The sequence below is a fragment of the Athene noctua genome, unplaced genomic scaffold, assembly GCF_965140245.1.
Source record: "Athene noctua unplaced genomic scaffold, bAthNoc1.hap1.1 HAP1_HAP1_scaffold_130, whole genome shotgun sequence".
In the NCBI taxonomy this organism is placed as follows: Eukaryota; Metazoa; Chordata; class Aves; order Strigiformes; family Strigidae; genus Athene; species Athene noctua.
In genome coordinates, this window is record NW_027437606.1 from 212371 (window position 1) to 239599 (window position 27229).

Below are 27229 nucleotides of genomic sequence, written 5' to 3' on the forward strand. Positions count from 1 at the left end.
AAAGACATTTCCTAAGAAGAGTGATTCTAGTTCTAAGATACTGGCACTGACATTAACATAATCATATACACCCACAGATTTTTAGCTGTAGATTTATCATGATGTGACTCATTGTGCATGCTTTCACTTTTCCTCTTCATTCTATAAAATGAACAGAGATTGGACATCTCAAAATACAATACCTCATCAAGTGTCTTCGACTGACATTTTCACTTAATATTTCCATGCTTTCATCAAAGCTAGAGTCTGAACAGGGCAACATGTTTTTTTCGCATTGATCTTAAACAGTGTCCCTTGAATCATACAATTTTGCCAGAGGAAAATTCCTAGGAAAAGAAGGAAATAAGAACACTTTTATCTGAAACACATCTGTTGAGCTGAGAAGGAAATTCTGCCTCATTTAGGCAAGTTTGTTCTTTCAATTCTCCTGTCTTGATAGTGTTACAACTAATGGCAGGCGAGCCTCGGACTGCTTCTACACCAAGAAGTAGTTCTTGGCGGGGGGGGTGGAAAATCAGCTTCCAAAGCTAAAGCTCCTCTCTGCCATGCTTTTCTTGTGGATAACTTGATATCCTTTTAAAAAATTATTGCAGCAAAGTCTTTCATATAAACTTGTCTTTTAATGAAAAAAACCAAAGCCTGTTATTTCAAAATTGGTTCTGAGGAGCAATCAAGTTTGAACATGCATGTCCTGGGATTAAAAACTAGTTAGTAGAGTTTTTCTCCTATTTCTGTTCCATTTATAACTGCCTTCAGAGGAACAATAAAAGATTTCCTTCGAGAGGACAGCATTTATCCACAGGAAACCAAAGCAACTGAAGATACACTTTTTTTTTATGCCTGCTGATCTTGTTCAGTCAGGAAGATGAGAAACAAGAAAATAACTTGCAGAGAAAACAACAAATATGACATTGATAACAGATTTTTACAAGAAAAGCCCTTGACACATGAACCACATGCCATGCAGAAGTTTCCAAGTCACGATCAAGTTGTCTGCCTGTTGCACTCTGCTGTAACCACCGAGAACTGAGTGCCCAAGCTACAGAGCTGCACAACCCCGCCCAGCTTCTGGCTACGCTTGTGCAGGGAGACTTTTACTCTCTGAGCGCCAGCGGATCTCTCAACACCAATGCTCTGCATTCAGTGCTCACCTTGCAAAGGCACCAACACTCATCTCCTCCTGGAGGTGTCAAGGGAAGCAAGGAAACAAGTTTCTTTTCCAAGCTTCCCAAAACCTGAGATAGTCTACATGCTGCTGCCCTCTTACGGTGAAATCCCACAGGACTTACCGCCACCCTGGCAACGGCTTGGTGCTCACTAACTTAAAGCTGTAAGACTGACAGCGAAGTTAGAATCTCACTAGCTTCCTTTTATTCCTTAAAATAAAAGTCAGAAATTCTATAAATGGCACTAAAAATGTTTAATCTCTATGAATAAAGTCATGCAATGTTACTCTCCCCCTTTGTATTTCTTTAAAAATAGAATCCAGTACATCAAACAGGACAAAGAAATAATGTAAAAGGATGTCTCTGTCATCTTCTGAAAATGTTTAATACTTTTTCTGGAAGTGTTTAATACTGCTGTGGTCATCAAAGTAATCTCCACTTCCATTTCATACTTGTGATTCACTCTGTGGTATCTAAAATTCCTGAGATAAAATCTGCATCCCAAGAAACTCACAGTGATGATGCATCTGCAAGTACACATCCAGTGAGAAACTTAACAACCCTGAACATTCCCAAAAGCTATATAGCTATCACTGTCAGTTCCAGATAATGCACTACCAGGACAACTGGTCCCAGCTAATTTACCATGTTTCCTGGCACAGTTAATTACCTGAGGGGAGTGTCATGCTTACAGACACTTTGTGCCTGAACTGGCTCAGGTACCTCAACCAGCCTACGTGTAGCTGAGAACTTGCACACTGTGAAACATCCCCTTACCTTGATCATCAACAGCAAGGAGTTTTCACCGAAACCAAGTCGTGCCACTTTGTCATCAATTTCTTTTTGACCTTCTATGTTATTTTCTAACGCAAAGGATGACTGCTGTAACCGAGTAAGCTGAAGTAAAAGCCTGAAACAAAAAAGGCAGTTCAAAAAAGGCACAGCTGGCAAAAGAGCAAGTCAGCAAACCTAAAACCAACCAAAATACAATACTTAAGAACGGCTCTTCTTCCTGACTTTTGCTAACTGCAAAACCTGCAAAGAAGTGAATACATCCATATCAATCTACTATGGGTATGGTATACCCCTGCTACCACAGAAGTACTGAGAAGTGCAAACATTTTTCTCTCCATGCATCCATCACACAATTTCAAAGTGAAGCTTGGATCTGCTAGCATTAACTGTAGTACATCAGGAGTCCCACATCCTTATTAAGGCCTAACAAGACAGCAGTGCATTTTTGCCTATGGCAGTGATTGACTTTGTAACCTGAAAAGCTAGAAATTTTGGGGGTTTAGACAAATCTCATTCTCCCCACATAGGCCAACCCTGGAATATTTTCTAACAGCTTTCACCACCGTTTTATATTCAAGGCAGTGCCCCAGAAGTCACCACCATGATTTGGTGAAGGTTAGACATTGTGCTCACAATGTGGGTTTGTGTCACTGAGGGACCCCATCACCAACTGCTCGACCAGAGAGCGCAGTGGCAGTTTCCAGAGTCATCCTCACACAAGGACTGTAAAACACGTCAGCAGAGGAAATATCTAACTATATTCAACCAAGAGACTACTAGAACTTAGCAGTATCATGACTGAAACTATGTTTAACTCAAGCTTTATGCATATAGGACAACAAATTGTATCACATTTACCAAGGTTAAACAAAGCAGGTGTTACAATAACGGAGTGTATTTTTATGAAGAGAAAATCTTAGATTAAAGTTGAGCATTATAAACATCAAAATTTATAAGTCTGAGCCAGTAAACCATTTGTAATTTCAATAAAGTTTTGACTGGGAAATTCAAAGTAAAAACAGAAAGTATTTTTAATTTGTAAAGCATTTTTGTTTCAAAATTTGCATCAACATAATGTAAAAAAAAGAATAAAAATTAAACAAAACAATTTATCCAATTTTTTTTTTTTTTTTTTTTTTTGGTTGACAAAACTAGAAGAGCTCATGATGTTTTAACACAGAACCTTATTTCCTACAAAAAGCAATACCAACATCCCCTTTCCAGGTGCAATTTACCTTGTACCTGTTTATGCAACATGCACTTAAAATCCAACAGACCTGAAAATATTAGACAACCTATTTAATGCATAAGCCCTGAGCAGGGGACAAGTTTACCCTGGACAAGTGTATCTGCAAATATAAACCACAATAACATTTTGTGAAACTGTGCAGCCAAGCAAGCAAATACCACAATTTTTAATTGTCTCAATGCTGAACTATACACACCAAAACAAGCAACACAGATTATTTTAATATGAATGTAGCTTTAATATTAAATATCAGTACTACATTTATTAACTTCTCCCAAGTAGCAATTACAGTCACCATCTCTTAGCCTGAGTACAATTAGAAGCTACTATATCTTTTTTTACATTTCTTAAATCTTGCCCTAACAGGTGTTCGCTGTCAACATTTGTGGAAGTTCATAAAATGGCTTTAAATACTCTCAGTGACTCATACATTACTGAGAGGCAAGAGGGGGGGAAAAAATCCAAGACTATTTTAACAAAACCAGTTCCTAATTATCTCTTTGACAGATTACGCTTTGGGGATTTTTGTTGTGTGCAAGAGTTTTAGCAACAGAGGGAAGAAAAGGAAAGAGCATTTTAATGCAGGCCTGTCAATCAGCTGTCACAGAGTTCATTTTTCAACCTCATCCATTATGCAGATTGGGGTATTATTACAAAATATATTTTTGCTCAAGCATGAGGCTTCAAGCAAATAAGACAGGTGGCACTCGCAGAAGGAGGACTGGCTAGCCTTCCCTTTGGGGCACTTCTGCTGCTGCATCTTTAATACCAAACCAGGAAACAGCCATGCTCTAACAGAAGCATTTGTTGAAGAACAAGCCCTTTTGTATATAATTACTTGAAAAGATTAATATAATAAGGCCATTAAAAAACGCTTTACTTCTCAACAGTGTATGACGCTGGTTTACTCTTTTCACTCAGATTGAGGTTGTTCACAGCTACCATGCTGTGGATTTGGTTTTTTAAGATCTGAAGCAAGAGCAGAGTGCTTCTAAGTTAGCATTGCCAATGCCAAAACAAACATTTAATTGAAAATGTAAACTGAAAATAAATATTTTTATTTATTATATTATATTAAGGCTGGGAAAAATATGCTTTAAATTGTTCTCGATTGGGCAAAGTTAACATTATTCTAAGAATACATTTAGTTACCTTGCTCTAATAAATGAGGCACATGCCTTTATCCCAACTTTCTTCGACATGTTCTGCTCCCAGGACTCAGAGGCTGTGTGTTCCCCTTCGTCCATCCTTTCCAGTTCTTCTGAAGCGCAGAGGAATTCTTTTACAGCCTGGCTGCTGCTACAAGTCACTGCATTCTCACTCTTGGTTTCTGTAGCAAGGCCGGACCAAGCGTCTTCTTTCTGGCTGTCTGATCTGTGAGGCTGCAAATTAATCTCTCTTCCAGTCGATGTTTTGAAACTACCACCCCTTACAATAACCTCTTCAGACTGATTTATATTTGTTTCTGGAATGACTGATGAAGACAAGCTCTGTAAAAGGCTCATATAAACTTCAGCAAGTAACTTCCAGTACCAAGGGTTGAAAGGATGTAAGCAGATCAGTTGCTGCAGGCATGTGATCTTTTTTTCTACATTTTCCAGACCCTGGTAAATGGAAAACTGCAGGTTGAGAACCATTGTTAAGTGATCTGTGTTAGTAGCACTGCTTCTCCAGAAACAAAAGATAATAGATTAAAACCAGGAGTGGAACAGAATCATCATTCAGAGCCTAAGAAAATGTCTCCCTTAATAATGACACACATATATCACTAGAGGTAATTTTTCAATTGTACAAAACTGCGCTCTTAATTTTAAACGATACATGATAGAGATCATGCACGATGAAGCTGACAGCATTCCCTTCAGCTGCCCTGTCCCAGTCTGAAAGGCAAGGAGGCTCAAATGCTGTCATTTGTTTATATGCTTTCAGAGTTTTATACAGCTGCCCTTCTTTGTAGCGTAAACACCTTTTATGTAAAATAAACAGCAGCAGTAAAACTCTAGCAGACTCTAGAGCCTCTGGACTTTTTCCTTTATGGGAAAAACTCAATTTGTGGTGAGATACTCTTCTTGGTGGCAGCTTGGCAGCGAGTATATGGAAATAAAAGGGAGTTTTGAGCCGTCCTTTTATAGTGCAAAGATTTAAGCATTCATTTATCCCCTTTCTTATACTTCCTATTACATTACATTAATTCTGCCTGGCAGGGCATGATATTTAGTCCCTTCCAGGACTAGCAGCCTCCCTGCACAGGGAGCTCATTGTGGTACAGGGTGTTCTGATTTATAAAGAGTGATTATATCTGCAGTGACAGTTACCCTCTGTTTACCAAATACTCTGAGCACTGAACATCCTGAAGGATTGTACACATGAAGATTATTTTTCCAGAAAATAGTCCATATAAAGGAACTACTGGCAATATTTTAATATTCAAAATCTAAAAGAACGATTGCATTATTTACCATTTTTTCTGCAATATCCAGAGCCTCCTTATGCCTTCCTAAGCGACATAAACACCGAGCCTGGCCCTCTTGGACATCTTGTCTCATTGCAATGTTACTGGGAGGTAAGAGTAGTAAGCAGTTTGAATATTCACACAGGGCTTTCTAGTAGTGTCGACAAAAAGAAAAGCCAAACGAAACAGTAAGAGATTTTCATTTAAAGGCAAGCCTGACAGTACGCTTTGGTTATGACTACAGTCACAAAGGGAATTCAGGAGCTGAAGTCCACATTCTCATTTCTCCAGACTCAGCTATCACCTATGCCAGCAACAGACGAGGGCCCTGGTACTACACAGTCAAATCTAGACAGTGATGAGCAACCTCAATCCTAACTCGTGCTTAAGCCCTGGCAGGATTTACTACACATCAGTCCACCTCTCCCTCACCAGGACTGATCCAGAAGGGATCATCTGCAACGCAAGATGTACCTCCCCCAGCCACCAACTCAATGATCAGAGCACTTAACCTAAATTTGGAAGACCTTGTTTCAAATTCATATCATTGTCCACAGGAAGGTTTGAACCTGCAGGTACCTCACCTCACATGAATAATCAGCAAGTCGGAGAATACAGCAAGGAAGGTGAATCTTTATCATTCCTGTAGGGTGGTTCTAATTTGCACAAAATAATTATATATTAATTGGGTTAAGGAAAAAGACAAGAATGAGCAATACTTCTGTAGCTTAATGCTCAGGGCATTCAACGGGGCTCCAATTAACATTTAAATACATTAAATTACGTATTCAGTGAAGCTAAGGCTGGGATCTTGGTTCCTCCCCCTCCATGTGAGTGCTCAGACCAGAAGACTAAAGAGCAGTGCTTATTCTCCAATCTCTCACAATGAATATTTAATTATTCCTTGCAAAATTGAATGGTTCTAACACAAAGAGCTTCCAGGCAACATACCCTAAATACTTCCTAGCAAAATGGCTGAAATATTTTTCTTCCTTGGTGTTAAGCTTGCATTCCTTCTCGACCAAAAGAGACATCTCCCTTCTGTCCAGAGAATGCAGCAGCCACTGGTCAAAACGGATCACAGAAGGAATGCAAGACACCCCTGTTTGCCTTGTTACGGGACAAAGTGATATAACCTGGCAAGAATCAGGCATTACGAATTCCAAGTAGATTCTACAGTCACCTGTATCTTAAAAATGGGCACAGCTTAGATCACTGCTGTCCCTGGCATTTCTTATCACGTGGCCTAGGCTGACATAAAAGTGTATTCACAACAAACAAAGAGATTACTACCCCCATGTATTCATTTCCAGCCCCCTTTCTAGGGTCAGTGCTCTCAAATCTGTAATTTTATGTGCAGTCTGGTTCTGGTCCTGTCACAGTGATCCAGGCTAAGCAATAGGACTGAAGACTAGACATTTTTAACATGGATCATCATGACAGAAATGGGTTAGGGACCAATGGTCTGTTCCACTAGGAGATCTGAAGGGGTGTCATTCTACACTGAGAGGGCACCACAGCACACAGCAAGAAGCAATCTGCTCTTCCTGAGGGTCAGCAGCCATGTCTGACCTCCGTCTGAGGCATCTTTCTTCTCAGCACACTTTTATGAATCCATTCAGGGTGTCTCAGCTGAGACTGGCAAGCATCTGTTGTGTATAGACAAGGCAGCAGTAGCACTGGAATAACATTAAAAAGCAGAAGTCAGTGCCAGCTGAGATATACAAAAAGGTCCACAAATCCAGTGGGCAAGGCAGAAGGAGTGGAGTTAGAAGCTGGCCTGAGGGCTTTGAAATCAGGGAGCCTGTAATGCAAACCATATAGCCTGGAACAAGAAGCTATTACAGCTGAAACAAGGGCGGAAGTGGCTGGTTTCAACCAGGAACAAGGTAACAAAAGACTGGATCCTGCAACTACGACTATAAAGGCAGGAGAGCATGGATGATCAGGAATGAGGCTCAGAAAGTAGGCAGTGAGGACAGGATCTAGGACTACATCAGGCAGGAGCAGAAACAGAAACGTAAATGCACCCCAAAGGCACAACCAGCCATCCAGAGAGAGAGAGCAACAGAGAGGTGGGGCAATTCATGAGGCGGCTCATAAGACAACTGTCACGAGCCTGACAACCAAGGTCAGCTTTCACCTGGCAGCAGGGGGAGCTCTGAAAAAGGTGAGCAGCAGCCAGGTGGTTGACAAGAGATGAGACAGCCTTTGTGGGACATGGTATTATCCCCAGGAGCAGAGAAATCCACACACACACCTCTGGCTGACTATGACTTTCACGGCCACAAACACCAGCTCTGCTCACCACTGAACTGCTCAGGTGGGCAAGCCTGATCTGGATCAGCTCTGGGTGCAGAACAACATTTCTGGCCAGTTCACATTGACTTCACACTGACTCCTGGAAAGATGACATCTGGCTGGGGGAGCCTGCCAGAACAGTTACCCATCGTGGCCTGGCAGCAGCTCAGCCAGCAGGACTGCTCTTCACCAGGTCACCACCCCTGCCCGTGGGCCAGTCATGCTTTCCGCACAAACGAGGAACCACCAAGCTGGATATAACCCTGCCACTCACTCTAGCATCTCCAGGCCACGGCTCTACCGGGAGGCTTTTATATAAATAGACACGTTTCCTCAGCGCACCAGGGACCACAGGCTCAGCCCAGTTTATCCCCACAGCTTCCACCCACCAGGGCCCAGGCTCGGCTCAGACCCCCAGGCCGTGTGAGAGCCCTGGAAATACCTCAAAGTCCTGCTGCCGGTAGTGTGCCTGGGGCAGGCGCCCTGAGAAGGCCTCATGCTCTCCCCCGCTGCATGGGCTGGAGGGGAGAGCCGGCTGGGGCACTGGCTGGAAACGGCGGCGGTGGCAGCCCGGGTGCTGCTGGCCTTCCAGGGGCGAGCCCGCCGAGCGAAGCAAGAGCAGAGGAAGGCCCGGCCTCAGGGCAGCGTCTGGCTGACTCCCCGTTTCTGGCGTTTGCCTGTCGGTGTTAGGAGGGGGCGGTAAACGGGTGCGGTTTGCACCCCTGGACAGGCAGCAGGGCTGTCGCACCTCCCCAGCTCTGGCAAGGAGTTTGGTCACAAGTCACTGTAATGGAAATGTAAGATCTTGTAACAAATAGTCAAACCAAGCTGCTTTGATAAATTAATTGCATAACTGCAGAGTTGTTCTGTTAGTATCTTGGCTCAGTGCCTACGTGGGGGCGGGTGGGAGTGTATTTTGGTAACTTTTCCATTTGATTTCACTTCTGCTCCAAAGCAGAAGGTGGAAACTTGAGAAATCTCAGCGTTTTTGAGACACGGTTTCCCAAAAGGGGATATGACTAAGTGAAGACTGATCCTAGAGCTTCTTCAAGACAAAGATTTTCAGGCACACCATTCCTCATTAACAGCACCTAGGTGAAGTTGTAGCTACCTCAGCTGTTTGCCCTGCCTCACAATACTACCATGCACAGAGTGTGCTGTGTTTTAAGTGTACTGCAATGCTGTTTCCACCTTGCCAGTCCATCCACCCAGGAAGGTCCATTTTGTCCCATCTAATCACCACGCAGGTTTGGAGAGGGTGAGCTGAAAAGTCATCCTTGTACTTCCTTAACCTGCAAAATGGACTAATGAACCTGGCTATACCAGAACGGTCTTTGAGGCCAAAGCACTGCTTGTATGCATAATTTTAAAGGTTTCCTTTCTAAGTAGACATGTGGGTTTTTGTTGTTCTAAGTGGATACATGCCCAAAATATCTTTCCATGCCACCATATTTATGACTGGATGTAGCAACAGCTGGCATAAATCCCTGGGTAGAACCTCAACTTTGGCAGGTAGATTTGATCAAAAAAATAAAAGGGGATTGAGGCTTCTTTTGCATGTCTCATGGACACTGGACACACCTATTCCCTTCCCACTCCTCCAGGACTGCCAGTCATGCTGCAACACACCAGTCTAACGAGCAAAGCATGAAAATCCAGCAAGACGATTAAGAACAAATCAAAAAGAAGAAAAAACAAAAAAGAAACATGAGTAATCAAAGTGAAATGTGGCCCCAGCTCAAAGTAAAACACAAAGAGCAAGGCACTCCCAGGGGCAAATCCCAGAGAAGCCGGTTGGCTGCCAGCTTGGATTGCCGAGTCCTCCCGGGCTGGGGGTTTCAGCCGCCGTGGCCTCTGAGGATACCAGCGTGGTCTGCAGAGGCTCTGTGTTGCAACAGAGAGTGCCTTTGTCTGGTAAATCAGCGATAGGAGAGCAGTGATTCCTGAGCACCACACAGGGGGCCTAGCAGCTGACTGCATGGTTTCAGTCATAAATCACAGGCATAAAATTGCTTCTCTTCCTCCTTCCTCCCTTGCCTGGCTCTCCCCCTGCCTCCCCTCAGACATTTAAAAGGTTCCTCATGTATTAATTACAGAAATTAAAAAATGCAACTTTAGGAAATTCCTGTGCCTTGTCAGCACTGGAGATTTGCTCAATTTCTCCCCTAAGACCCGAGTCATCAATGTAGCTGCCAGAACACAAATTCCCACTGTACTTAAGTAAAGCTGTTTGCCTGAGTCTGCACAGCATGATTTGCTACGGTGCTGTTAGCCCTGGCTTCACACAGGAGAAATCTCTGGAAGAGGCAGCTCTGAGGGGGCTCAGAGATACAGGAGCCCTACAAGAGCCTGCATGGCTGCAGCTGCGCTGTGTAGGCATCTTCAGGGATAAAAGAAGCCATAGATGAATCTCTTCCTAAAGGCAGCCAAGGTATTACTCCACCATCAGCCTAAACCACCAGCTCTGCACATGAACATCAGACCAAGAGAACAAACGGGCCCCAGTAAGTTGTGGTTGATGAACAAGTTCCCGTGCATCAGCAAAGCTACTGTAGCTGTTTACACGAGCATGCTTCCTTACGCTGGTGGTGAGGTGCTGTGACCCAGCTTCAACCTCGGTAACTGGGGGCAGGCTAGCATGCTTCATCTTGCAGTCAGGGTGAGCCCAGAGCCCACAGCCTGGGTGGTGAAGACAACTCAAGCGATAGGCAGGAATTTGTCACACTGCTCTATTGCCTGAGCCTCTTGGCCAAGGAAAGAAAATACAGCATGGCAGATGAAGCTTGTCTAGATCCCGACAGCCCTTCTTCTCCTCGTTTTCCAGTCTACTCTGAGGCAAAATTAATTTGGAAGAATTCTCCCCCAGTGCTTCTCTAATTACTGATGTTATCTGTATTGTGATAGCCTCCATGGGTCCTCGCCACAGTCCAGCCACTCTTGTGCCAGGAGCATGTACACCACAAAGTTTTCAGAGACCATCAAGCACACAGTAGAAACAAGAAACCTTGGTCAGCAACTAGGGCCCTACCTTGGTAGGCACTATCCACACACATCGACCATGCAGCTCTCACATGGTTTAGAGCTTTATTAAAATATGCTGGAAAGTAGCTGCTCTTGGAAGAAAGCAAAGGAGAGACTAGTTCCCTCCTCAAAGCAAGAGAGCTGCCTGCAGTGAAGAGGGCAGTAAGGCCCACAGCGAGCACTCCTCAAAGGATGGGCGGCTCCTGAATCTTAAGTGGATTCTTCCAGACACTGTGAAATATTCATACCTTGAGGGAAGATTAGTTTTCTTGACAGTCATAGGCTTCTCCCTAAACATGAAAAGAGGGGAGCAGCTCTTTATTTTCTGACATTGTCTCACTGTGTCCTTGTCTCTTGCTTTTTATTTAGATTGCAAGCTCTTTACAGCAGAGACCATCTTTCATCCTCTTAGCATAGTGTCACACATAAGGAGATATTGTCCATGACCAACTCGGGAGGGTAATACAAATAACATTTCATGGCTAGGGCCATACAGAGGTTACCACTACTACAAACTGCAAACAAATCTGCAGTTAAAGTTCTGATGAGCTCAGATGAGCTCTAGCATATCTTACTATGATGGTATGAGATGCAACTGCAGAGCTCAAGAGCAATCGTCCTGGAACAGTAAGTGGTCATACTGAGGGTGACAGAAGCCTGACCCCCTGAGCCAGAGCTACTGACCCAAATTTCAGAAAAATAATACTTGTCTCAAACTCAGTACATCTTTAAAGAAAGTCCTGGTAGATCAGAATGAACATCCATCTCAAGCTAGCTGAGAAGCCAGTTCAGCCAAATGTGAGCAAGAAGCTACATTTGCTAACCTAGATCCGTCCTCGAGGAAGGTAAAACAGGACTGAGCAAAGGCAAATACAGGAACTAAAATGAGTCCTTACTCTTGAAGGGGAAAAGTGCTCTGGCACCCTCACACACTGTGGAAAGAGAAGAGTACGTTGAAACTAGGGCAGTATTAACATGTGAGCACAGAGGCCAGGGGCCGAGCAGAAGGGCATCAGGCAAGAAACCGGGCAGGAAGAGGTGATCCCAGGCAGCACTGCTTCAAACAGGCACTGAGTTCAACAGGCAGGGAATGTCCTTCTGCATTCTCATCTCTCCAGAAGAGCAGAACCATGGAATCTGGTTCCTTTAGAAGTTATCAAGTCACCCCACAGTTCTAGTAAGATGCAACGAAAATGAGTGGGGAGGTGAAGGGTCATGCATCATGGAAATCAAAGAGCAAGAATTGTTTGTTATTAGCAGAAGCCAGAAGTTTTTTAGGGGTCCTTAGGACAGTCAGGAGAAGACATAACCCCCAAAAGATGGTTCATTTGCCTGCTCTACCTTAAAACAGTGCAACCTTTCAAAACCCTGGCAAGCCATCTTAACTAGGCCATAATCCTTCCCCCTCGGGCCTCACAAAACCCAGAAAAGTTGTTATTGCCAAGAGGGTGCACCACACACAGATGTGTTCAGCTGTTAATGGGTTTTGCAACTATTTTCTGTCTAGCATGACAAATGATGAACAAAATGAATACACCCTCGGTTTTGACCAGAATGCTGTTGAAAACAGAATAGGAAAAAAGGTTTCTGGAGAGTCAGGAAGAAGGTGATCAGATGCCAGGGAGAATCCTAAAGCAAAGATCTTCCTGCACAAGCCTGCACATTTCCAGTACTGATGTGAATCATGTGTCTGAACCTCTTCACTCAGCCGTGTAGTACAAGCACCAAGGTTGTACCTTCATGGTCTGAAGATACAAGCTGGATGCAGAAGTCATGGCAAAGTGTGGTATCCTCAATCTACTGTTCTAACTGTAAAAAACCCCAACAGATTCGGTGTTAGGCACAGTGAAGTTTGTATACCTTCTTCTATGCCCTTTTTTTCAGTTTTATCAGTTTTTCTGAAAATTCATTAACTTCCCATGGCCACAGTTACACTTGTTGCTTAATTGCTACTCATGATGAAACCAGGGTGTGGAAACCACAGTGGATTTGTTACCTCTCTAGGTTAAAACTTTACTACTGTGGTTTTCAGGACTGGGCAGGGCTAAGTAACGCAGGTGGCAACTCCTGTAGGACACCACTTAAGCAGCCTTGGCTGCTGTAGACCTCTGCTGTAATAACATGCATTACACTGAGCTGACTTACTGCAATACTGCTGTCTTGCAGGAACAATGAGAAACAAATCTAGAGTTAGAAAAAAAATTGCTACATTGAAGAAATATATGCAGGGCTTCAGGACTGCCCTTGAGCGACCTGCACAACTCGTGGGCTTTTCCATTCCTGCTTTCCTTTTCCATATGGAGACTGGCAGGGGAGGCTGCCTCCACAAGGGAAACAACCAAACTGTTTGTTGATTCTCCGGTGCCTCATTTCCCATGCAGCTTTTGCACTGTTGGAAAGGACCAGTGGAAACAGCTATTAAATTTAGCTTCTATGGCTTCATATTTGCCTTGTACAAGTATCAGTCCCACAGAAAGCGTGAGGCAAAGCACAGGGAAAGAACTACTCAATGAGCAAATGCAAACAAAATGTAGAAATAAAAAATGGACTTTGCCCACAATTGCTCCCTTCCACAAATCATTGCAAGTGAAATTGAATTTAGAGCCAAGAACACCACAAAACATACATCTGTGATGCAGTTTTTAACTTCGTGCTGTCACTAAGACAAATGAGCCACTTCCATCACAGGGCTTCCGTGGGCCTCTGCTTCTGCACTCTGTGGGTGCTGGGTGCCATGCTTGCACAGACATCCTTGCAGCTGGACTTCACCTGGGGGCTCTGGCCAGCTGCTGGAAAGAAACTGCAAGACTGAGAGCAGTTACTATTGCAATATTATTTGTACCATGTCCTTCAGTTCAGAACACGTCATTATTAGAGTCTATTTTGTGGACCCTCTTCCACGTTAGTCACTTAAGACAGGCTTCACTGCAATTACATTTTTTTATATTTGGCTTTCATTTAGGAAAACTGAAAATCACGAAGAGGAGAATTACTGCCAACACTGACCTTTATTTTCACCCAAAGACACAAATCAACTAGGTGTGACACACACTTGCGTTCCTTTTCTACCTTTTCTTCCTTCTACCAAATAAGTATTTTAAGGTAATGAGCACCAGCTCAGCACTGAGCCTGTAAAGAAACACACATGGGAGAGGAATTAGTCACAATGCTAATAATTCAACATTACAGCAGTAGAAACACAATATTCAAAGGTTTCATTTTGCAGTATATGAAGTGCAGCAAGTCATTTAAAAAACAAAGATGTTAGAAACCACCATGCAACAGACTGAAGACCACCACCATCAGCATTTCAAAGCAACACCAAGACCACAGGGAGCAGTTTAACATCATTCTAGAGGGGACTTTTTGGCATAAAGAGAAAAATAAGGCAGAGCCCAAAGTAGCTTGGTATTTTAAATTTCTAAAAATAGTAGCTGACAGTATTGTTATGAAAACAAATGGAAAATGGAAGGGGCTGGGAAGAGGGGGCTGGGAGAGGGGAAACAACGCACAAAGCCAGCTGGTCTCTTGTGAAAATATCGACTGAATTGCAGCATTTTGGAATTGCTGACAACACTGTAAACAAAAAAGGTAACTGTTTTAAAAAAGGTGACTGTGTGCATAATCCAGGGCTTTTCATAACTCCCTCATTAGCTGACGGAGTCTTGAATAAGCATTCTTTCTCCCTCCCCCCGCCCCCCCCCCCTTTTTTTTTTTTCTTTTTTTCCCCAGATCGAGTAAAACCATTTGGCCAAACACCAAGCTCTGCTGGGTACTAGCACTCATCTCCAGGCCTGCACACAGGTCGCTGCTTCAGCTAGGGATGTAATTTTTCAGGACTGACAAACTACAGCACAGGAGTGATTGTACCTCCTTAAATACCTTTTTCTCAGGCAGGGATAGGTCTGCAGGCACAATGCCGGGTCCTGAAGGGAAGACTGGGTCTTGAGCCCTCCAGCTGGAGCCCAGCAGTTGAGTAGACAGGTGTGATGCGCCATGCTGATGCAAGACGGCGGCACTGCCACTGGTGGGGAGCTTCTGTGGGTGACAGCAAGTCAGGCTCACCAGAGAGGTGCAGAAAGTGCTCCTCTCAGACCCTTCTTCTCTGAGGAAAAGGCACATGTTAATGTCAAAAGCAGCCATGAAGCATGATGTCCAACTGACAGGGACTTCAGCAGGGAAGTGGTTCCTACTCGCCTCTACTCTTTTAAATGCAATAAAGAGCATCTGCCTTAATGAGAAAAATCACGTGAAAGTCCCTGGCCTGCTGACACAGCAGAACAGTTCAGCAACAAGCAGCTGTACTGACTTGCACGTGAAGCTGACCTCACGCTGGCTGTTCAGCCAAGCCAGTTCTCCAAATTCAATGCGTCTGAGGAATCAGTGAAATTCAGTTTTGTGAAACAGGAAAAAAAGACATTTGAGAAGAGCTGGTTTCTGACATTTTCATATAGACATGGTTCCTGGTTTCCACATCACCTCTTAAAACCACACGCACTCAGTAAAGAGACATTTATTCCATTATTTCTTTTTTCAAATTTTTGGTACAAAGTTTATTTTCAGAAGTTCCCACATGATCCTTTCTCTTACCAGGAATTTTCTATCTCCGATTTATTTTCTTTATCTGTTGAAGCAAAAGCAGTAATTGCTACAGAAAGCAATAATGGCAAATATTACAAATATTTTACAGCAGCATTTATTTGTCTCTTTGCCTCAAGAAATTAACAAAAATAAATCCAAAGACAAGATCCATACTGCCACAAAGGCTTAGGTTTGTAATATCCAGAAGTACGCTGCGTTCCCGTATATGAGTTGTACAAGTCCAGCACAACTTTCTAAGTTTGTGCAGAGCCTGATAAATAAGACACGGAAATATCAGTTATGTTATACTGTTTCTAAGGACTTTTACTCTGTAAAATGTTCGGCCACTCAAAGCTATAAGCTTAATCACATATCAAAGAACACAGGCAATAAAGCCCATTTTACTAGAACATATAGTATTAGGCCAAACAAAACATAAGAGGACAAAATCTAGTGGTCACTGAAGCCTCTTCAAAAAAGGTCTAAAACAGAATGTTTCCATTACGTATCAGAATAAAAATGTACTGTATTAAAATGTGATTTTTTTTTTTTTTTTTTTTTTTTTTTTTTTTACAAGCTTTTAATCAGTCTTCAATTTACAGTGCGGAACTTCTGCCAACTACAGTAGTTTAACTTTGGCACAACACTAAGTTCCAATCCTTTTGGTATTCAAGTCCTGTGTGTGTCCAAAAATTTTCTTGGTTTCACAAAAGATTAGGCCCATTCACAGTCAACCAGTTATCTTGAACTTTTTCAAGAATTGCTTCCCCTTCACCACACTGGGCAACTACAAAGGAAAGACACTGTAGACTATTGCATCATTCAAAAGAAACTCTTCATTCTAAACAGTGACAGTATTGTTGCTTCCTTTAACATCACATACAACAGACAGATCACAGAGGGCGACACACTGGACACCCTCTAAAAACCTTGCTGGTCGTGAGTGAATTGTCTTCCTCATACTTCAAATATATAACAATGCATTACCTTAATTTCATTTCACATGTCAAACAGGACATTTAAGTATATTGCAATATATTATAGAAAATTGCAAAGCGCCATCATTTCTGTAAACGAGATCGACACCTGTTAACTCTCCTGTGCACATGAAGAGCCGTACCTAGTGCCACATTTTCTATACAATATAAAGCCTTCCCAGGTAGGGCAACTCAGCTTTAGTGCATTTCTGTACAGACTGTAAGCAAACATGCAGATAGCCAACTATGCAAAATAGGAAACACCTTTGTAAGTTGGAACTGGAGGCAGGGGGAATATTTTGACATCATAACAGAGCTCTTGCAGTTTATCATATCACAGATGAAGATTTGAATCTTCTGCCGTTCTAGCACGTTCTTTAGGGAAAGTTTCATGATAGGTATCTAGTATTGGACAAGCATAAGGAAATACTTTCATCATCTGGGACACAAATATTATGTGTCTTAACACATTCTAAGTTATGCACGATCCATATAGTTCATATGTTCATATAGTAATCTTATCTCTAAAATACTTGAGAAACCCCAAATCATTTTTAGGCCACAGTATTATAGCCAAAGATCAGTTACTTTATTCACCACTGTAGTGCTACCTGCTCTAGGAAAAAAAAAAAAAAAAAAAAAAAAAGGCCTCACACTTCCCAACAAGCATCAAGTCAGAAGCAGAGGTAAGTACCATTGCTAACTACAACACAAAGACAAGTGCTGCAATCCAGCCAGCACACTCCCAGGTGAAGATCCACCTCACCTAATTTCAGATGTCTGTAGTGTCCGTGTCTGCCTGCAAGCCACATGTTAAGAGTCAATGAAGTTCAGGGTGCAGTTCATCTGACCAACTCCAAGCATGTAGGATCAACGGGCTTGCATTTGTTAGGTATACTGACTAGCTGCAGTGTCTTGCTCAAATGCAGAAGAATCCCACCTTAATTCATGAAAAGTGCTACAGGATCCTCAGTTATCACTCTACATTTTACAATGTCATGTAAGTCAGATTTGCAATGACTATCCACTGAAAAAGTGAAGATGCTCTTCACCACAGAAGGAGAAAAACTCCCAAGAGCTCCAATCATTAAACTTGAAAATACTGGATGTTACCTGCCTGTGCTTCAAAATCTCCCCTTTTAAAGGTGGGAAAACAATACAAAAGTTTGAGCTATTGAGTGTGTATAAGTAGCTATTGAGGGGATTTTTCACCTTGCTACATCTTTCATTTTAAAATCTTTTCCTACAGAATTTTAACACATCACCAAACCTCAAGTAACTTGACCTAGTAAGTTTGTGTCATGCTACTTGCTAAATCTACATTACAAGTTTGGTGGAGAGTATAGGTGTAATCCAGCACTGTTCAGTGCAGGGAACCAAGCCCTCTACTAGCCCTTCCCATATCTAGTTTACATCAGCATCATGAACAACTCTCAACAGTTTCACTGCTCTCTAATCACAGCCACCATCTTTTCATTACCACTGAATGTAGGCAAAATTATTTTCCAAGAAAAAATAAATTAAATCAAAGAAAGTAGCTATATGTTATTGCACTCTATTTTTGTGCATTCAGGTTAGAGCAAGGATATTTAATATTACAGAAGCTTAAAGATTATCTTCTCTCCTTGGGAGATATGAATATAGACAGATACATTCAGGTGGAGGATGCAAATCGATACTGCTGTAATTACAGAAGCAAATGCTGAAATCCAGCCTGGATACATAGTACTCTGTTAAGTGCAAAAGGGAAAACGCTCCCCACCTTAAGCTACAGCTTGGTTACTCAGCAGCCACAGACTAGTTGTCAGTTACTGCTGTGCTCTCATTTCAGAGGAAAACGGAGGAGGAAAAGTGTCAGCACCTTTAGGCTTTCTGGCCTACGGGGACTGCATAAAGCCATGAATCACTTTGTATGGGCTCCAGAAATGCTTTCTCTGCTCTGTAGAGAAGGGAGTGCACTTGCCTGCCTCAACAGTTCCTTGGCGAGCAGGAGGAAAATAGGCTTTTGCCCAAAGTCAGCAAATCTTGCATTAGAAAAATTATTTCATGTCATGTGAGGACATCATTGCAAGTTTCCTTCCCTATAATCAAAGTTACTGCCAGACCATATTGCATATAATGGCATGAAAACAAAAAAAAAAACCAAAAAAAAAAAGGTACTGGACAAGGTTGAAAAGGGAATGGCCTCATTTACTATACTGTATTAGAGACAATCCACTAAATTCTAATCATGAGGTACTAGATATCTTTCCTCTCCTTTGCTTTGAAAACAAGACAGAGATTTCTAAAAATGAGTGATTGCAATACTTTACTTGTTCTGTCAGAACAAGAGTAAAATTTGCTTTGCTTATCAACTTCTAGGTAACTGAATTGTGCAGGGCAAGCAAAAGCCTTCAAGCTTCTACATCTTCCCTTCTTTCCACTTCTTACAAGCCAGCACTCTGTTAGTTCATTCAAACCTCCAGGGAGGACTAGCTCTTTCTTTTTACAACAAGCACTAACCATGGGGTCAGTGAGAGGTTGATACTGGGAAGACAGCACTGTTTAAGATGGAACTGTGCTCCTTCACTGTACTCAGAAGCAAGAGCAGAACATGGCATGAAGCAGCATGATACAACGATGGTGGATGCCTCACCCAGTTGTGACACCACTTGCTTTCTTTTAACCCTTTCTTTCACTCCATTCTGGCACAGGATTATCTTTATTCTCCCTTTAGCTGAATTCTAGATACAGCAAGTAACTGGTGTTATCAGATCAGGTACTCCTGGCAGAAACAGCAGACGGAGAGGAAAGCTCAACCTTAGCTCTAAAGGAACTGGTGCTCACAGCTGAATTCTGAAACAGTGCTCCCAACGAAGACTGAGAACAAACGAGAGGCAAGGTCTGAGCAAGGTCAGTTTCTTCATCTCACTCTCAATGACAATCACTGGAAGCTGGTTCATAACTGGCTCAAACCTAAGAGGTGAAGCTCCACACAAATAGAGAGAACATACCACAGGCTCATCTACACACAGTTCTTCACCAAGCAGGGAAATCCATAAAACCCCACATTGGACACTCACCCCAGGGTAGACATACTTTCTTGCCCCTTCGCTCCCCACTGTCAACACAGCTCAGTCCAAGTGGCTTCCAAAACATCCTGCAGGTGTGCATAAGCTACAGGAGGGAGCCAGGCTGCAGGGGCGTGCTGCTGCTGAGCACTGCAATGCTCAGGTTCATCATAAAGACACTTGCTGATGTGCTTAGGTTGAGGAAGTTTCCTGTATGTAACCGGTAGAATGAGAAGGTGCCATATCCTCTCCACCCACCAGGCAATTTCTTTCCTCTCAAGTGACCATATAGTGTGCCTCGGGCACCTATGCAAGGAGCACAGCAGCCTAAGGTTGGCCGAGATGAATCTGAGCTAAACTCCTGTTACCAGTAGCTTTGAGTTCCCACCAGCCACAACCACAATTCACAGACAGAGACCAGCATGCTGATAGCTCTTTCCAATGCTCCTCTCCTGACACAGGAGGCCTCCGGAAGGAGCTTCCCTCTCTCCCAGTACACAGTGCAAATACACGTGCTGCAAACATGAAATAAACTGGTAACTGATGGACTCTGTTTGTTCAAAGAGAAATAACAGACAGATTAGGAGCAATAATGAATGCATTCAATTGCTTTCTTTAGGCTGAACTCACCCAGATTTTTCTCATCCTTGGCACAACTGAAAGGCTTACAGTGTGCACGTAGCCCAAAGGAAATGTGGACACTCCGCATCTCTCATTAGCTGATCCACAGCACATGGCTTAATTTAAATTTTATACTCTGCAGAGATGATGATCCTCAATGGGCTGTAAATACTATTATAACTACTGGAATACGTGGAACTGTAATATTTACAGCAACTGAAAATCTGGCCCAGTATACATTAGCCGCCATCTCTGACCATTTTACTGAAAGAAGAAATTCAATCCAACTATATTTAGTCTGATAAACAATGTATTTCCTCTTCCTGTGTTTTTCAGACCAGATGTGCTAAGGCCTACCATTGTAGACGAGTGTTATTTAACAGAACACTGCCAAAATGGAAAATTTCCCAGTTTAATCAGATCATTAACTTGGATCTTTATTTTTTTCTCATCTTTTAAAGAAGGCTGGATTTAATGATAATATAAATGCGGTCTCTGCTAACAAAAAGTGGAGATATTATGGACAGGTTGCTTGGGCGGGTTTTAGTTTTGGGTTTTTTAAAAGAAAATTAATTCTGGGTCAAGCTTAAGGATTAAGGCAACTCCAGATTTTTGACCCCCTATTCCCAGCAGAGCTTGAAGCTAATATAAGTCTTTATTCTATCTGCTGGTATCTACAACAGCCTCATCCATACCATTACCAGCCAAACAAGAGTATCTCCCAACCACACGGAGCAGTCAATGCTGAAAAGGCCAGACCCTGATCTCTCTTACAGCATCTCACATCCATACAGAGTTCAATGAAATATGCTGACAACATGGTTTTGCTCCTCCCCCATTCCAAAGTTAAACCAAGGGATTCTTGGCTAGTCCTCTCCAGCACCACTGGCTACTTTGTGCCTCACCAATTTGAATCTTGGAAGCCAGGCAATAGTTTCATCATCAAATTCATGACACACACCAAAAGCCACTGCCTTTTTCTTTCCAGCAATCTCAAATAGTCAGAAGAGCTCACCGCAGGAAATGGCTTTCACAGACAACATCCTCCTGTAATTCAGGCAGCCTGTTCAACCTGCGAGCAGAAAGACAGCTACAAGTGTCCAGGGAGAAAGGCGAGTTAATATTTTTTTCATCAGACGTTTCTTGCTTCGATCTGGGTTTCACCCACTACCAGGCACAAAACCCAGATCTAACATGGGCTCCTCTGTTTCAGAATATCATGACTAAAAGGACTTTCTTGGTCTTTTGACAGTTATCACAGTGAGGAAGAAAGAGTAATTCCAGATTAGGTTCTTGGAAATGTGGAAACATTAGGATGTATTTTCTCTACACTAATCTGTCTCTCATTGGTCATCAGATGCAGAAGCCTACAGAGGAGATGCTGACAGATGTACAAAAGGAGGTTGCTAGTATCCTTTCTGTTAGTGTCAATATAAAAGCAGACAATGCTGGCAATAACAGCAGCACCAATTAATCATCATCACCTTTTGACATCTAAGTATAAAGTAACATCCCTAAAAAATACAGACTGATCGTAGCAAGAACACAAACTACTTGTCCTCAGAGTGCCAGTTTTCTAGGATGCCAGACATCTGCCTAAACTAACTTCTGTGAATTTGGCCCATTGTTTTTAAGTTGCTAATTCAAACTCAGAGTTCTATGTGTTGAGACTAAATGGCCTTCTTTTCCCCCTCCCTCTGTTTTAAAGACACTTGTTCAAGACGTAGATGTTCTGTATCAGATTAAACTACTTCTGACATTCACTTCACATAGATCAAACTACCTCTAAAAATAAGTGTGTTTCCCCAGTAGCCTCAAGAACAATCAGCATAGTGGTGAGGTGAGCTCAATCTGTCAGGATGAATTTAGGTTAAACTTGCGCACAAATCATTCAACTGGGCTATCACTTATTCTTATTCTTATTCAGAACAACTAAACACAAGCGTGTTTATAATTTCTAAGAATCTAAAAGCCATATAACCTCTTTTTTTTTTTTTTTTTTGAGAAATAAACATCATGTCATAGCCACAACTTGAAAAACTTTCTTACTAGCAGCCAAAGACGCTTTTCATCTCTGTATCTGTGTATTCTTAGAGAACTCCAAGCAACTCTGAACAGCTTTTAGGCAGCTTCCACCTCACGTTTACCTTAAAATTCAGTGTAAGTTTTCAAGAAATTATTCTTTTCAGCTAGAAATATACGTACTTTTCTTACCATTTCCAACAAAGAGTGCACAAGCTAAAAACAAATGTTACTATCAACTGCACGAAGTCTGTCAGGCATTTAAATTAAATTGATGTAGGATACACTGATTGAATGTAACAAAAAGCATCTTCTAGCATTAGACTCATTCAGTCTAAATAATTATCAACAAAGAACATTTCAGCACAAGTTCTGTAAACCCAAAACACTTTGAAGGTACACAAAAGGTGCCATAATCACCTCGCATTCTTAAACCAAGCAATCCTCACCCCTAGGTTCATTGATTCCTTTGTCACACTTTTCCCCTTCTCTTTTGTTTTGAACTCTTTCCTTAAGGAATAAACCCAGGCCTTGAAACCTTTCAGGTGAAGTGGTGTTTGCAAAAAGACATCTTAGGTTTTTGCATTTTCATCCTTCATGAGCGGGCAATGTTCTCCTACATCAACGAAAAACACGTCTATGGTTTTTTTTGAATTAAACAACATAAAGCAATTAAATATTGAGAAGCAGTCACATGAATGATGAACATGAATCTTCCAGTTGATAATGCGGAAGAGGAGGAGCTGAACTGAATCTGACTTATAACCCCATGTCCTAGGCTAGGCCTAAGGATGTCCATCGCTTTGTAGCAAGGAAGCAAATAGTTGTTGCCTGCACAGGTAGCATCTTGCTGTCGCGGATGAAAGTATTGACACGGTAATGATTTAGAAAAATAATCTAGATTTATTAATAACTAACAACTATTTGTCAATACAAAATAGCTCAGAAAGAAAAGCGACTTATTCAGGTTCTAAAATGACAATATTCACTCTAACTTACTTAACGGTACCTTAGTTTATACACATATGTACATGCACATACACAAACCAGACATATACATACAGAAACAAAGGGGTTTGGATTTGGTGAAATGAACACAAAAGGGACAAGCACACAGGAACAAGGGTAAGGGTACGTACCCACACACACACATCCCCACCAACAAACAGGTGAAATAGAAGCTAGCTCAAAGAAAATTTCCCTCTCGAGTTTAGAGCAAATACTCACAATGCCTTGGCATTCCTCAACGGGCGATAATTGAGACTCGAGCGGGGGGACTTCGCCCTGGCCTTCCACCTGGAGCAGACGACACCTTAAGGGTTTTGGTACCTGAGAGGCGTCCCAGCTCAGGGGAGATGCTGGTCACAGGCTGCTGCGATCCAGGAGAGCTCAAAGGGTCTCTCTGGTGGTCGCAGTTTATAGGATCCAAGATAACTGACTTTTGTCAAATACTATCTGGTGCCTTCCGGCAGTTGCACAAGAATTTGAATAACATGCAACCCTGTTATTGTTCCATCTGATCACATCCCAGGCATAGGTGTGTCAGGCCATCAGGAGATGATGGGCCATTATAACCTTTTCCAAGCAATTGGGAGGGGCAGGAGCCAGGCTCCTCAAGGTTATCAGTCCTTATCTCCATAGATTGGTGGATAGCTTGGGGGAATGTGGATGGAATCACACCTGGCACCAAGCAGCCCAGCAAGGAGGGCAGGGAGGGGTAAGAATTGCACCACCACACTTGCCTATGTTCTTTTATGTAGAAGGAAAATGCTGAGCAGGTGCTTGCTAAATTGAAGGCCATGAAAAATCATTTGGCTCTTCACCATAACATCCAACCTAATTAGTTGGGTTTTGGCCCCCAAATCCCAAATGGCATGTCAATCTGATTTTGAAAGTTTACGCTTAACATGTCAGGGGCGTTCCCAAGTATCACTATCATCTGTTTCTTCCTCATCTTCCTGATCTTCCAGCATTTCATCTTCCTCCTTGTTCTTATCAAACAGCTCTATTCCAAGTTCTAATCCTCTTTGCCTTTCTGCAAACCATTCTCTGACCTGCTCATATCCCATGTGAGATTTGGCTACCAGTTCATCGAGGTCTTGCTCATTAAGGAATCTGTGCTTCATATAGTAGTCCTTTAGGATTGCTGTTCCAGTTTTGAATTTTATGACAGACACACCTCTGTCCCAGCAATTTAACCTCGTGCTTCCCTGAGGTCTCCCCCGAGGCCTCCCCCTCCCCTTCAGTCTTCCTTTTCCTCTCTTTCTCGCAAAGCCTTGGCCAATCAGACTGTTTGCATTGGCACTCTAGTAATAATAATACCATTTCAATCCTCCATTTTTCCAAGCATAGCGAGTATCTCCAAACCAGCTCACAATTTCTGATCTTGGGAGCCCAGTTTCTTCTGCTAGTTTGTTGTATTCTTGTAGAGATGGCCACTGAGTACGGACAAAAGAACTTTTAAGCAAGTGCAACTGCTCTGGTGATTTTTTGCCTATTTTGCTTGAAGTGGAATACACTGATTTGGCTCCTGCTGCTCCATCTCCCACAGATGTTTCTCCAGTCTCTTCTTTTGAGCTGCCAGCATTGCTCTCGTTCAAGTCAGCTCCCTCTTCTTTCAAGACATTCAATTTCCTTCTTTCTGTAAACCAGGCATCAAACTCTCTCCTGGTCAGTTTGGCTATTAACCTATTCATCTCTTCATCAGTAAGGACTGGCTTATTAAGAAAACCTGCTTGGAGGACCTGCAGCTGTTCAGCAGTCTTCTCTTTGAATTTCTGCTGGTTGAAATCAGGAAAAGCGCTCCATGATGACTTGTTCTGTGGAGTGACTCCCGTTGGGGACTCATTCATTTCATCGCTTGAATCAATAACAATGGTGGCACACGAATCACTGTTGAGATGAATCCCATGATTATTCTTTGAGTTTCTCTGATTGTAGCATGTATCGCTGAACCACTTTCTGATCTCTCCTTTAGTCAGGGCCGTTATTTTCATAAGTCTTACAATTTCTGAATCTTGAGGAAACTGATTTTTAAGGTAGCTGACTTTCAATTCTGCCAGCTGTTCCTTAGTTTTTTTCGCTCAGATTCCAAAGGAGTCAGGATTCATCAGCGCGCATTCATTTTTGATAGGCTGAGGGGCTGGAACAGCAGCTCCTTGTTTGGTTTCTGCAACAGGCTGAGCAGTGTGAATCTGACTCTTCTGTAACTGTGTTTGGTTTGGGACTCCTGCTACAGTCAAAGCTATTGGGGCTGTTACTGGTAACGTATTTGCACCTGTAACTTGCGTGAGAACAAGTCCTGGCTGACCAACTATTTGGCATGTCTGTAAAATTGAAGGCAAACCATTGCTAGCGGCAGAAATGTGTGCTGGAATAACAGTAATTGTCTGTGGCACGGTATGCACCGTGCCATTAAATTGTTTCCTCCTTGCTTCCTCCACTTCCTCTGGAGTCCAGCTCACACCGTGTTTCAGACGCTGCGCAGAAAACCATATTCTAATCTGTTCCTCTGTGTGACTTAGCTTGAGTGGAAAGAACAGTGATTTCTGACAAGGCTGGATATGGGAATTTGTTGTAGGTGTTAAGCAAAAGAGGACTGTTATCCAAAGCAGTATTATAGGCTGGAATGCTATTTACAGGTATTAGGACTTTTGGAATCAGGTTTGAGTTCTGTGGAACAGTGATTTCTGACAAGGCTGGATATGGGAATTTGTTGTAGGTGTTAAGCAAAAGAGGACTGTTATCCAAAGCAGTATTATAGGCTGGAATGCTATTTACAGGTATTAGGACTTTTGGAATCAGGTTTGAGTTCTGTGGAGCTGTAAAGGCTGTTATAACCTGTGCCACCCCAGGCTGAAGCACTGGTGCTGGAGTCACTACGGCACTAGCCACATCTGCTGCACTGCAAACACCTGAATGGCTCGCTTTTGACTCAGAAACTGCTGGTGGTGGGTTTTCTACTACTTCTTCAGAGTTTGGCTCCTTTTCAGTTCCCTTTTCTTCACCAGCAATGTCATCAACTACATTGTGGAAAACAGCAATACGTTTATTCTCAGTTTTGTTTTTCATCATTTTCATAATAGGAGTTTTGCTGATTGAGATCCCTGATGAGGGGACCTCAGAAGAGTCAGCCTGTTCAACATTTTCTTCTCTAACAAAACTCCCGCCAAAAGTGAGATTGTTCACTGTTTGTTCAAAGACTGTCTGATTACTATGTTTCACCATGGTCAACTTAAAATTCTCTTCTCCAGGGTGGTACTTCAAATTATGTTCTGAGAGAGCATCATATCTTTTGGTAAGAAAATTGCATTCTACACAAACATAGGATGAATTTAATACTAAGTTGGGATGTTCTGAATCTACGTGAAAAATAAACATATTGAGATCGGGAGTTTGAAAAGTACAGTATTTACACTCGTAACCACCTTCTACTTTATTCTACTTTATTTGTATTTTTCTGATTGTCTGAATCCACATACTCATGAACATCCTCATCACTTGTTACGCTCTCTGCTGTAGGGTTATCTGCTGGCGCAAGTACAGGTGGTCCTTCCTCCAACTCTGATACCATTTCTAGATCCGGATCCTGCTCGTTGGCTAAGACCATGCACAGTGTTGTTGATTTTCTTTTACTTGCCATGCCTGTTATGTGAGAATGATACTGACTGGTCAGGTACAGACCTAACTTCAAGCTCTTCTTGATTAATAGTAATGGCTTTCGGTACTTCAAGTCAGTTCTTGTAAAGTCTCAACATTTATCCCGTTAGCAGATTTCCTTTTGTAGTGCAGTCAGGTTAGAAATAGTTGAGGATGAAATGTTGAGAGAGACTGCTTTAAAGTCCACATCCACCACCTGTAGCAAAGAAGAGACAGTGGAATTAGTTAAAGAGTAATTTCTATTCTGCTACGTATTTTGGCTTAAGGTAATTCAGTCCTTTGTGGTTCAATCTGCCACTGTTCATCCCCTGAAAACAGCAGACCCATTCCAAAAA

The 27229-nt window shown here is 42.4% G+C and overlaps 1 protein-coding gene and 1 pseudogene across 1 annotated transcript; both read right to left on the reverse strand.

The window, feature by feature from the left end:
- Nucleotides 1–299: 299 nt before the first annotated feature.
- Nucleotides 300–10603, reverse strand: LOC141955178 (zinc fingers and homeoboxes protein 1-like). Its single transcript, XM_074895143.1, has 6 exons — nt 10545–10603; nt 8406–8640; nt 5671–5813; nt 4363–4881; nt 1944–2076; nt 300–326 (listed from the first exon to the last, which is right to left on the reverse strand). Exons 1-6 carry the CDS (start codon nt 10601–10603, stop codon nt 300–302), a joined length of 1116 nt encoding a protein of 371 aa, XP_074751244.1.
- A 13509-nt stretch (nt 10604–24112) lies between these two features.
- LOC141955184 (zinc fingers and homeoboxes protein 1-like) lies at nt 24113–26877 on the reverse strand (annotated as a pseudogene).
- Between the last annotated feature and the right edge of the window lie 352 nt (nt 26878–27229).